At 49.4% G+C, this 12,252-nt stretch overlaps 1 protein-coding gene across 4 annotated transcripts in view; it reads left to right on the forward strand.

The window, feature by feature from the left end:
* DGKD (diacylglycerol kinase delta) overlaps positions 1 to 12,252 on the forward strand; it is a 115,552-nt gene that overhangs the window by 19,172 nt on the left and 84,128 nt on the right. The window contains exon 1 of one of the 4 annotated variants that reach the window (XM_066346343.1): positions 10,876 to 10,904. The exons of the other annotated variants lie outside the window; for them this stretch is intronic. Coding sequence (XP_066202440.1) covers positions 10,878 to 10,904 — 27 coding nt within the window. The 5' untranslated portion in view covers positions 10,876 to 10,877. Of the gene's footprint in view, positions 1 to 10,875; positions 10,905 to 12,252 lie in introns of those variants that run through there. 4 annotated transcript variants of the gene reach the window in all.

The raw sequence follows: 12,252 nt of genomic DNA on the forward strand, positions 1-12,252 counted from the left end.
CACAGGTCAGGTTCAGTTCTTATCATGGTTTGGAAAAATTCGAAATAAATACTCATTAAATCTATTCCCATTTGATAGTTGTTTTTTTAAATTTATTGATTTTAGAGAGGAAAGGGAGAGAGAGAAGAAATATCAATTTGTCCCACTTAATAATGCATTTATTGTTTGATTACTTTTAAAATTTTATTTTATTGATTTTAGAAAGAGAGGAGGGGGGGACAGAGGGAGACCATTATACTATTGTCCCACTTAGTTGTGCATTCATTGGTGATTCTTGTATGTGCCCTGACCAGGAATCAAACCTGCAACCTTGGTGTATCAGGAAGATGCTCTAACCAACTGAGCTGCCTGGTGAGGCTGATAGTCTTTGTTTTTTATTTCTTTTATAAACATGGACTGGTACTCAGAAGTTGAGTAAAAAGGAACTTTCTCTTTTTCCCCTTTCTGTGCTGTCTGAAAGTTTAGGAGGGCAACTGATAGCCAGGTTTGTCAGGACTGAGGTATGAATCTAATTGTCTCAGTGAATTTTTATATCTAACCAGTATTGTGTGAGCTGGAATTTTGCTGCATATACAGACTCTAGCTTCTTCACTTGCAGGCAGCACATATGGGTGTAACCGTTTGGGAAAGTGATTTAATCACATGTACAGTGTGTCCGTAAAGTCATGGTGCACTTTTGACCGTTCATAGGAAAGCAACAAAAGACGACAGAAATGTGAAATCTGCACCAAATAAAAAGAAAACCCTCCCAGTTTCTGTAGGATGATGTGGCAGCATGTGCGCATGCACAGATGATGACATAACACCATGTATACAGCAGAGCAGCCCACGGCCATGCCAGTCGAGATGTGGATGGTACAGAGGAAAGTTCAGTGTGTTCTGTGGCTCGCTAAATTCGAATCCGTGACCAAAGTGCAACGTGAATATTGGCGCGTTTAAAACGAAGCGCCATCACATAGGAATAACATTACTCGGTGGGATAAGCAGTTGAAGGAAACCGGCAGTTTGGTGGAGAAACCCCGTTCTGGTAGGCCATCAGTCAGTGACGAGTCTGTAGAGGCTATACCGGATAGCTACCTAAAGAACCCTAAAAAATCTGTGTGTGAGCTGACATTGAACTGCACTGAATATGTATGAAACTGGGAGAGTTTTCCTTATATTTGGTGCAGATTTCACATTTCTATCGCCTTTTGTTGCTTTCTTGCGACTGGTCAAAAGTGCACCATGACTTTACAGACACACTATATCAGGGGTCCCCAAACTATGGCCCGCGGGCCACATGCGGCCCCCTGAGGCCATTTATCCGACCCCCGCCGCACTTCTGGAAGAAGCACCTCTTTCATTGGTGGTCATTGAGAGGAGTACATTGACCATCTCATTAGCCAAAAGCAAACCCATAGTTCCCATTGAAATACTGGTCAGTTTGTTGATTTAAATTTACTTGTTCTTTATTTTAAATATTGTATTTGTTCCCGTTTTGTTTTTTTACTTTAAAATAAGATATGTGCAGTGTGCATAGGGATTTGTTCATAGTTATTTTTATAGTCCGGCCCTCCAACGGTCTGAGGGACAGTGAACTGGCCCCCTGTGTAAAAAGTTTGGGGACCCCTGCACTATATAAAAAATTCCAAGGAAGCCCGAACCCTGTCGCAGTATTTCCACAGGTGGGACTCTATCCTGAGGAAGTAATCTTAAATGTGAAAAAAGCATAATGGACAACAGTTCACTGCACTGTTAAATAGAAAACGTTGCAAACCCAGAAACACTCCAGTTGGACTCAGGGAGTCAGTGTCAGCAGGCCGACATCTGTTGTGCGCTGGCCCAACATTGTGCACCACGCAGAGGTGGTTCGACATCACCTCCACGACTGTGTGACGGCCGCTATGAGGTGGCCGAGGCCACACAGCAGGGGGCTGGCGGAGCGGTGACACCGTTGCAGCATGCAGGTGGCCAAGGACGACAGGAGCATGGGCCGTACTTGGAGACGTCGGGGAAACAGAGAGGCATTGTGTGACGCGTGCTGTCTGCTGTACAGAAAGCACCGTTTGTGGGAAGGAAGGGAAGGAAGTGTTCAGACTGGTATCAGTGACTGTCATGAGTGGTGCAAGTTAGATTATTTTTATTTCTGTTTTCCTACGTTTTCTAAAATGAGCAATATTTTATACAAAAAAAAAGGCATGACATGCTCCCTTGAATTGAAGGTTCCCGACGGTAAGAGTGGCAGGGTGTTGTGATGGTTTAGGCCTTTAGGGTGCTGTGCTCTGGTAGCAGAAGACGAGTGGAGTCTGCCCTGTCTCCTCTCTGGAATGTTCTGAAACACTTGAAACAGTTCCAACTGTTGGATCCAAACAGATTAAATTTAAGGAGCCAAATATACAGAAGGCCATGACTAGTAAAAACATAGGATTTAAGTTTTATAGCTTCCTAATAAATGTATACATTCTATGGGACATCTTAGCTATGTTCTCCATTGCCTCAACTTTTAACTCCTGTGTTGAAAATAAATCTAAATTTATCTAAGCAGAGAGTTCAGGGTCTTGATGTAATTAAGATATATTTTAGCCTGACACTGAAATTATTTGATGTATGAAACGTTGCCAGTTTCTTAGATATGTTCATAATTATGTCAGGGTACTTACACATTTGAATAAATGAAGTAGAAATAGGCTATAGAGCAACAAAACGCAAAATAAAAGCAGATCTGGTCACACTATATTGTTTGGAAAAGCAGCTTATTAAATCATCTGTATGTCTCTAACCCACTGTGTTTTATACACTAGAAACATGGAAAAATCTTATCTCGGATGTACCTACAAGCGTTAGCAGTGGCTAGACTGGGTTCCCAAGTAGAGAAATGTAACGTTCATTGTGCACAGCGGCCTGGAGACAGGCTGTTTAACAGGGACTTTATTTTCGGGCAGGTGACAGCGGGATGAGTGTGCGCGCAGTGAGTTGGAGGGTGCTTACGACCCTCCTGACATTTGTGCTGCGCTTGGTGATGGAGTTGTCCCCGCTGCACACAGCGCCCCCTGCGGTGGGTTGGCTGGCGGAAGGGGGGTGTAGGAGCCTGGCTGCTCTCAGCCTAGGTGGGGGCAGCTGCTGCCTCATACCCAGGCCTCGGTGTGCTTCACTCACTTCTGAAACCCCAGCCCTGTCTGCAACTCCGTAATGGAAATTTCCTAACTTACACAAAAGGAGGGAGAGGAGTGAAATTAATCACCCAGTCTAAACAGTTGTCAGTGTTGTGTCTTTCTTGTTTCATTTTTCCCGACCCCCCACTCCTACTTTTCCTGCTATTTAAAGCAAATTCTTATGGTATTTTTTACTTTGTAAAAGTATCCCTCTACCAGTGTGCAATTTCCTTAAAGGTCAAGGGTCCTGTCTCTTTCATCATCATATTCCCAGCAGTGCTGGCACTTAAGTGCTCAATAAATATTTGTTGAGACAAAGAGTGCATTTCGTTCCAGCATCCATAGGGAGGTAGATTTTACTCTGCAGGCTGACAAGCCCGGGGACTCGGGTGCCTTAACCGAACCACTGCACGGTGTATCTGGGACGTTGCTGCTGCTGCTGCTGCTGGCCCGGCCGGCCTGCTTCCTGTGCCTTGACACGTGCACGCTGTCCATGTGTTCACCCCAGAAAAGTGGGCGGATTAGTTACGACTACCGTTAGTCTTGCTTAACTTGTAAAAACAAACACAGAAATGAAAGCCTTTCCTCAAGCATACGTTTCTTTTTTCCACCTGATAATGAAGCTTAGGGGAAGTTGAAATCAGACAGACTTCGGTTTGAGTCCCACCTCCGTCCCTTGTCTCTGGTCCTCAGTTTCTTCATAAGTGAACTGGGCGGTAACTGGTCACAGGGTGGTGGGGATAAAGCGAAACACTGGTGATCTCTGAGCTCCTGGTACAGAGCAGGCACCCCACGAGTTGTGACCCCGTCCTTCATCTCCTTGCCGTCCTGTGACGTGGGCATGTTTACCTGCCTCCCTTAGGAAGGGTGTGTGCAGATGAAGTGGGGTCCTCTGTGGGAAGCCCTTAACCCTAGGACACCAGCCTTTGTGAGCAGAGTGGCCAATGATGGTGACCGAGCTTAGTCAACTCAGCCAGCCTACGTTTATTAGACAGGGATGCATTTAGCAGATCGATAATGCCAGCAGGACACAGAGTGTTTCTGTGTTTCTTCCTTACCAGCACGAGGTGTCAGGGCCTCGACATGGCTCCCGGCAGGAAGGAAGGGGGACTTGAAGCCACGTGTGTTCTCACGTATTAGTGAAGCGGTTCCCCTCCCTCCCAGCCCCGCAGGACATCTGTGAAGGTCTCTTAGACCAAGACTGAGTCCTGTGGCCAGAACTGGGATATAGGGTCAGGACTGTGATGACTGGCTGCATTTGGTACAGCCAGCCCACTCAGAATGGCGACTGTTAGCAAAGGGGGCGGAGGCGGTGGGCCCTTCCACAGTAAAGGAAGTGCCCCCAGATTTGGGGAAAGGGCTCCTGGCCCCATATGAAGGGCCGACCTAGGAGCAGCTCTTTGGGGGGATTTGGGCATTATATTTGGGGCCACTTTCAGGCTTTTCTGCTTGTCCTTCCTCATATACTGGGGACAGAAATGAGGATCTCCCCTTCTCTCAGTGGAACCTTTAATGACAGAGCTGCTTTGGGATATGGTGGCTTTAAGCTCAGTAGAACGGCACTGAAGGAGGAAACCGGGGTAGTGGGAAAAGGGAAATTATGTCCTCTTGATTGGCAAGAAAAAGGCAGTTCATTTTTTTTTTAAATAAGTTTTCATTTTGGGGCCTTTAGGGAAAACCACATGTGGGGTGCTTCTGAGTCAGATTGATGGCAGCCGATGTGGGGCCTGGCTCTGCAGAGTGGGAGGAATTCTTCAGCGCAGCAGTTAGCCAGGGCCTTGGCCCACCCTCCCCTGCTGGGGGTTGGTGCTGTGAAGACACTGGTGAGTGCCGTGTTCACTGTGGCTCTAGGTGTGCAGACTTCCTCAACTTCTGATAGGCTGTGATAAGAACAGGTGGTAGGCAGGTTGTCAATAAGTTGCAGATACTTCTGATCCAGGAGGAACTAGTGGGTGGTGTCGTGAATTGATGAAAGAATTTGATTTTGCCTTATTGATTTGAATCAATTTGTCAGTAGACTTGTATGCTGGTTTCATTCTGCTAACACATATTTCTGGTCTTCCCTTTACTGTCCTGTGGCCTCACATGGGTGACTTAATTCTTCTGTCACCCAGTTTCCTGATTTGTTAAGTGAGAATATTATTAAAAATCTCCAAAATTGGTGTGAGAATTAAATGGCTCATATATATGTAATAGATAGGATGAGTACTCAGTGTTTAAAACTGAATGTGTTGTACATGCTTTATGTTTTGTGAACAAATTATTTTTTTGATTTTTTCCTGTTTATGAATTATGGTCTTTATCAATTGTAAGTCATAGAACAGGGGTCGGGAACCTATGGCTCATGAGCCAGATGTGGCTCTTTTGATGGCTGCATCTGGCTTGCAGACAAATCTTTAAAAAAACAAATAATAACGTTAAAAATATAAAACATTCTCATGTATTACAATCCATTCGTTTCCTACCGCTCATGTTCATGGTTGCGGGTAGCTGGAGCCAATCACAGCTGTCCTCCGGGACAACACCAAATTTTTATTGGATAATGCATAATGTACACGGGTCGTTGTATGGCTCTCACGGAATTACATTTTAAAATATGTGGCATTCATGGCTCTCTCAGCCAAAATGTTTCCCGACCCCTGCCATAGAAGAAGGTTTGAGATAAGATTAAGGAGGCTTGACATTTCTTTTGTGGTCTGTTATTAGCGTTTAACCTTGAACATATTACTCTGTTTCTTGGTAACCGTTTTTTTGATTTGTGACTTGGAATATTAGTGTCTGTTTCATAAACCACAAGTGTTTGTTTATTAAGAAGGCAAATAGATATGAAAAGTGCTATGCAAATTTAAGGTAATAATTTTTTCTAGCTTCTTTTCACTGAAACATTCTAATAGTTCTTTTGTATATTAAATTTTTATTGCTAATTTTCCTCCCTTTTTTCGGACTTTGTGAATGTGGATGGTGGTGTCTAACATCGTTAGGTCTATGTCATTTTTTTTGTTGAAGGACTAAAAAACTTTAAGGATAAATGGATGGCTGAAGTGAACATTTGGCTAAATTTTCACTCCTTTCTTCTTTTATTTTACCCCTTTTCCCCTTTTATGACTGTCTCTTCTCTCAGGCAGGTGTGGTCAGGAAAGTGTGGAAATTCTCACCCTCCCAGGCACGAGACACTGACATTTATTTGTTTACTTATGACGAAGCAGCACACTACATAACTGAGTTGTAAAGCGTGTAGTAAGCTGTGCACGCACCTGCCAACCCAGCGGAGCACTGGGGGCCACTCAGGGCAGGGCTCCTCTCTCTCAGGCCCTGAGGCTCAGTGTCCTTCGGTCACTGTTCTGCTGCCTCCAGGGCGTGCCTTCTGTTGTTTTCTTTGAGATAGTTTTTTTCCTCTGTTATTTTGCAGAGGTTCTTAGAATATTCTGGATGTATACTCTGGCTGTTGGCAGTATCGCATGTGCCTTCTCCCAGAACATGTGTTTGTGAAGGTGTCTGGTGAACAGAATCTCTCAGTTGGGACATAGTTGTAGTTGTCTTAGAGCAGAGAAACACTTCCCGTCCCAGAGTCATAAGGAAACTCCTGTATCGTCTGCTGGCGCGTTTAAAGCCTTGCCTGTTGCACTGGCTCTGTAGTGCTCCCAGGAGTGACTTCTGTCGGTGGTGAGGCCATTGCGTTTTCTCCTTAGACAGTCCGTGTTTCAGCCCCGGTCCCTGACTCGTCTCTCTGCTTCCCGGGCTGGGGATGCTGCTGCTGTCACACGTCTCGATTTCAGAGCTCTCTCTGCGCTGTCGTTGATCCCCAAGTTCTACCTCCAGTAATATGCTGTAAGGCACAGTTATAGCAGTATTCTCTGAAGCAATGTTGATAGTGCTGAGTGGGGAGCATTCTGAATGTTCCAGCAATGGAATGAGGCGATTGGTGTGTGCACATCAGTGCAGTGAAATACTCTGGACGACAAAAGTGTGCTTACTAATATGGAAGGGATCTGACAGTATGTATGTATATAGCAAGACAAGAAAAATAAGAAGTTAAAGTGTGGTATGTCGTCTGACTCATTTTTTTTTTTTTTTGTAATTTTCTGAAGCTAGAAACGGGGAGGCAGTCAGACAGACTCCCGCATGCGCCCGACCGGGATCCACCCAGCACGCCCACCAGGGGACAATGCTCTGCCCGTCCGGGGCGTCGCTGTGTCGCAACCAGAGCCACTCTAGCGCCTGGGGCAGAGGCCAAGGAGCCATCCCCAGCGCCCGGGCCATCTTTTGCTCCAATGGAGCCTCGGCTGCGGGAGGGGAAGAGAGAGACAGAGAGGAAGGAGAGGGGGAGAGGTGGAGAAGCAGATGCGCGCCTCTCCTGTATGCCCTGGCCGGGAATCGAACCCGGGACTTCTGCACGCCAGGCCGACGCTCTACCACTGAGCCAACTGGCCAGGGCCCTGACTCATGTTTATAAAAAGTTGATGTGCCTGACCAGGCGGTGGCGCAGTGGATAGAGCATTGGACTGGGATGAGGAGGATCCAAGTTTGAGACCCCAAGGTTGCCAGCTTGAGCGCCGGCTCATCTGGTTTGAACAAAGCTCACCAGCTTGGACCCAAGGTCGCTGGCTCAAGCAAGGGGTTACTTGGTCCGCTGAAGGCCCGCGGTCAAGGCACACATGAGAAAGCAATCAATGAACAACTAAGGTGTTACAACGAAAAACTGATGATTAATGCCTCTCATCTCTCTCCGTTCCTGTCTGTTCCTATCTATTCCTCTCTCTGACTCTCTCTGTCTCTGTAAATAAATAAATATCTAAAAAAACCCCCACAAAAACACAAAAAAACAAAAAGTTGATGTTTGAGTTAAAAAACAACCATTCAGTGCCCTTTGACCTGGCTTTGCTCTGGGTCAGGCCATGAGTCTGCGATAGCAGGTCCTCCTCTGACTCCAGTCCCACTTACGACTGTGCTGCTGTATTTACATGCACTTGGTCTTCCCAGCACGCTTCCTCACCTCCCTGGTTTTCTGCTCACTCTTCTCATCCTCTTTTTGGGACTCCTGTCCCCTGTCTGCGCCGAGGTTGGTGTCCAGAGGTTTCTGGTTGGGTCCCTGGGCCTCAACCTCATTCCTTCTCCATGGGGACTGCGTTGCGGCATCTCCCCTGTTAAACTGTCTCTTACCGCCTTGGCTGTATGTCTGCAGCTGGCTCTCCACGCAGCTCGCCATGGGTCCGCAAGGCCTGCAGAGCCAGGCTGTCTAGGACGGAGCCACGTCCTCCCGTATGAGGCCCCGGGAGTCACCCTGGAATTCTGTCTTGTTTCTCTGCTCCATTTGGGGTGGGTCTTCCCTAACACACCTGCCTGTGCCAATGCCCCTTCCTCTCAGGTGCTCCTCGCTGCTGGCTGCCCTTTCACGAGAGTTACAGGAGTGTTCTTTCTGCCTCCAGGTTTCTCCCTCCTTTTTGCTCCCTACTGTGGCCAAAATCATCTTCTAAAGTGTACATTAGGGAGATGCCACCCCTTGACCACGTAAGTCACAGGCCTGGTAGTCAGTGATGTGCACCTGTCCCCCACCTTCCTGGCCCTCTGCCTGGCCTGCTCAGACCCCTGCTTGTCTTCTGAGACCTGCTCCATGACGCCTTCCCTCTTGGGGGATTGCTCCCTCCCCGGTTTGAGAGCCCCTGTAGTCCTCAGAGCCAGTGCTTGTGGTGGGAGTGAAGGGGATTGATGTGGGGAGGGGCTCCCGTTGCCTTTCCAGAAAGCAGCACCCCTCTCTGCGTACCTGGGCCCACACAGCCTCTTGGAGACGAGATAGCCTGGTAGGCAGGTGGGTTTGACCAGGCTCCTGGTCCCGTTTTCACCTTTTCCTGCTGCCCGGTTGAAGCCTCTTTTAAGGTCATTGTCGAGCTGCCTTCCTCCTGAATCTCCCCTGCAGCAGGTGCTGGGGCGGTCTCACCTGGGCCAGACACTGTCTGTCTTCTGGGGCGGTCTCACCTGGGCCAGACACTGTCCCCTAGGGATGGCGGTCTCACCTGGGCCAGACACTGTCTATCTGCTGGGATGGCGGTCTCACCTGGGCCAGACACTGTCTATCTGCTGGGATGGCGGTCTCACCTGGGCCAGACACTGTCTGTCTGCTGGGATGGCGGTCTCACCTGGGCCAGACACTGTCTATCTGCTGGGATGGCGGTCTCACCTGGGCCAGACACTGTCTATCTGCTGGGATGGCGGTCTCACCTGGGCCAGACATTGTCTGCTGGGATGGCGGTCTCACCTGGGCCAGACACTGTCTGTCTGCTGGGATGGCGGTCTCACCTGGGCCAGACACTGTCTATCTGCTGGGATGGCGGTCTCACCTGGGCCAGACATTGTCTGTCTGCTGGGATGGCGGTCTCACCTGGGCCAGACACTGTCTGCTGGGATGGCGGTCTCGCCTGGGCCAGACACTGTCTGTCTGCTGGGATGGCGGTCTCGCCTGGGCCAGGCACTGTCTGTCTGCTGGGATGGCGGTCTCGCCTGGGCCAGGCACTGTCTGTCTGCTGGGATGGCGGTCTCGCCTGGGCCAGGCACTGTCTGTCTGCTGGGATGGCGGTCTCGCCTGGGCCAGGCACTGTCTGTCTGCTGGGATGGCGGTCTCGCCTGGGCCAGGCACTGTCTGTCTGCTGGGATGGCGGTCTCGCCTGGGCCAGGCACTGTCTGTCTGCTGGGATGGCGGTCTCACCTGGGCCAGACACTGTCTGTCTGCTGGGATGGCGGTCTCACCTGGGCCAGACACTGTCTATCTGCTGAGATGGCGGTCTCACCTGGGTCAAACACTGTCTGTCTGCTGAGATGGTGGTCTCGCCTGGGCCAGACAGTGTCTGTCTGCTGGGGATGGCGGTCTCACCTGGGTCAGACACTGTCTGTCTGCTGGGATGGCGGTGGCACAGGGCGGTGCTTGGGCTCTGGCTGAGCACTCATCTGGGAGTCCAGCTGGGGTATTTGCTTCCTGTGCATTTGGACGTGAGTCAGTGCTCACATTCTCACTTGCTACACTGATTGTCAGGGCCTGTGTGTGTCACAAATCTGTCCTTTCTTATCCTAGTGGTAAGGAAGGTGCCCTGGATTACTTGTGGGACAGAGTTGGCCCTCTTGTTTGTGCAAACAACGAGGCAGGACGCTTCTGAGAGCCTGGCCGCCCAGCAGGCCCTGAGTAAGCTGTGCTCGAGGCCTGGTGCTGGCTCTAGCCCTCTGCCCTGGGGGTGAGGAGGGGCCCTGCCAGCCAGCAGTGTTTCCTGTGGGCGCCTGGTCACAGGCTGCCTGATGCAAACTCGCAGATCATTCAGAGGTGTTATGTTCTTGACCACTTAGTTCATTGCTTGTGACTGAGTGTTTAAAAATATTCTGCAACGTATCTATAGTATTCACAAGCAGCGAATCAGGAGAAGAAAAGCAGTTTCTGAGAAAGCTTCAAAGAAATACTGGTTTTATCTCTTCCTCAGCCTTTTCCGCTGAAACCCACCAGTCCTTTTCTGTGCGCTCTAGTTCTATAAATAGCACAGCGCTCTCCTTGGGTAGCCCATGATCAGTGCTCATCCGCTTTCTGAAAGATGTGTGTGTGTGGTGGCTTTTGTTTTAATTTTGTTTTTCTTATGTGTGAGATGCGTAGCAGGACATGCACGAAAAAATCTAGCATTTATCCTTTAAAGATAACATAACTTTTCTGGGTCTGTGCTTATTTTTGTTGTTCTTTTTTAAAATTTTTTAAAATTTGTGTTTAGGAAGGAGATGGAAGTGATTCCTCCCCCAGCAGAGGTAAGAGGATGTGTGGGCGAAGAGGTGCCTGTGAGAGTGAGTCCCGTGGGGGCGACAGGAACGCCGTCCTGCTGTGGGGTGCCAGTCTCGGGGGCTCCATTCTGCTGTGCGCAGACCGCTGTCCGTGTCTCTGCGGAGCACATTGAAGGGAGCGGCGCCATGTGTCCTTGGGTCTGCAGAGACGGTGAGGAAACAGCCCGGAGGTTCTCCCAGCTGCAGCCTGGTTCTGGTTCCGTGCTTGTTCCCGCACTTGCGAAAAGCCAGACTTTTGTTCAGTCTTTAAGGGTGGAGGTGTCAGACTCTGTGACTATAGTTGGTGCGTATCTTTCTTGATCATTGGGTGATGTTATGTTCCTCTCTTCTGGCGCAATGACCTGGGAGAGCGGGTGACCTCACAAGAAAGGTGTCCATCACGGAGTGGGAAGGTGGGTTCCTCAGTAGTTTCTCCTGGGCTGATTCTCTCGGGAGTTGGAGAGCACTGCTGTTTGTCCCACTCGGCTGGCCCCACGGCACGGCTTCCATCACACCTGGCCTGTGGTCGTGAGCCAGCATGTGCCCAGGAAGCTCACAGAGGGGACGTCCCATAGCAGGGGTGGGAGGGGAGCATGCAGTCTGCATTCCCAGGACCCGCTGGGCTGCTGTGCTGCTGGGGGCGGGGGGGGGGGGAGGGGACCCTGAGCACAGTCAGGTGTGGGTGGTGCGTGTAGGCCAGAGCCCTTCCTTCAGCATCCTTCTGTGGAGCAGGAAGCACTGCATCCCACGTCCCGCTGCCCACCCTGGTTAGGAGTGGGCTGATGGAGGGACCAGACGACCGGTGCTCTGCTCCTGCTTACTGATGCATTTGGGTGACGGGAGGTTTGTGTGTCTGGTTTCATCTTATGTCATCTAAAGCCCACGTGCTTTGTACAGATACTTTTTTAAAAAGTGAGTTAAAGTGCAGAGTTATGTCGGATTAGGTAATTAAACAAAAGCTTCTCTGAACGAATATTCTTGTCCTTGAACAGAATCTTTGTGCATTCTGCCTCCATCCCATGACGAGACTGCATGTGGAAGGGACCTCTCTGTGAGGCGGGTGAAACATGCAGATGCTGAGAGCCAGGCCCAGTCTGCTGTGTCTGCTTTAGTAGATTGGACTGTGTTAGCGGCTCCGAGGGGTCTTACGTGGCAGTGACTAAACAGTTCTTGGAGCGTTTAGGTGTCCAGCACATAGATACAGGTGAAGAGGAACATTTCCAGGAGAGGCTGTGCCCTACTCTTGGCTTCCATTGAGACGAGGTGACTGGGCTGTGTCCACCTCTTGATTCTCTTAACAGAACTACTGTTTTGGGGTGGACTGATCAGATTTACA

This window comes from Saccopteryx leptura, chromosome 7 (assembly GCF_036850995.1).
Source record: "Saccopteryx leptura isolate mSacLep1 chromosome 7, mSacLep1_pri_phased_curated, whole genome shotgun sequence".
NCBI classification, from domain to species: Eukaryota; Metazoa; Chordata; class Mammalia; order Chiroptera; family Emballonuridae; genus Saccopteryx; species Saccopteryx leptura.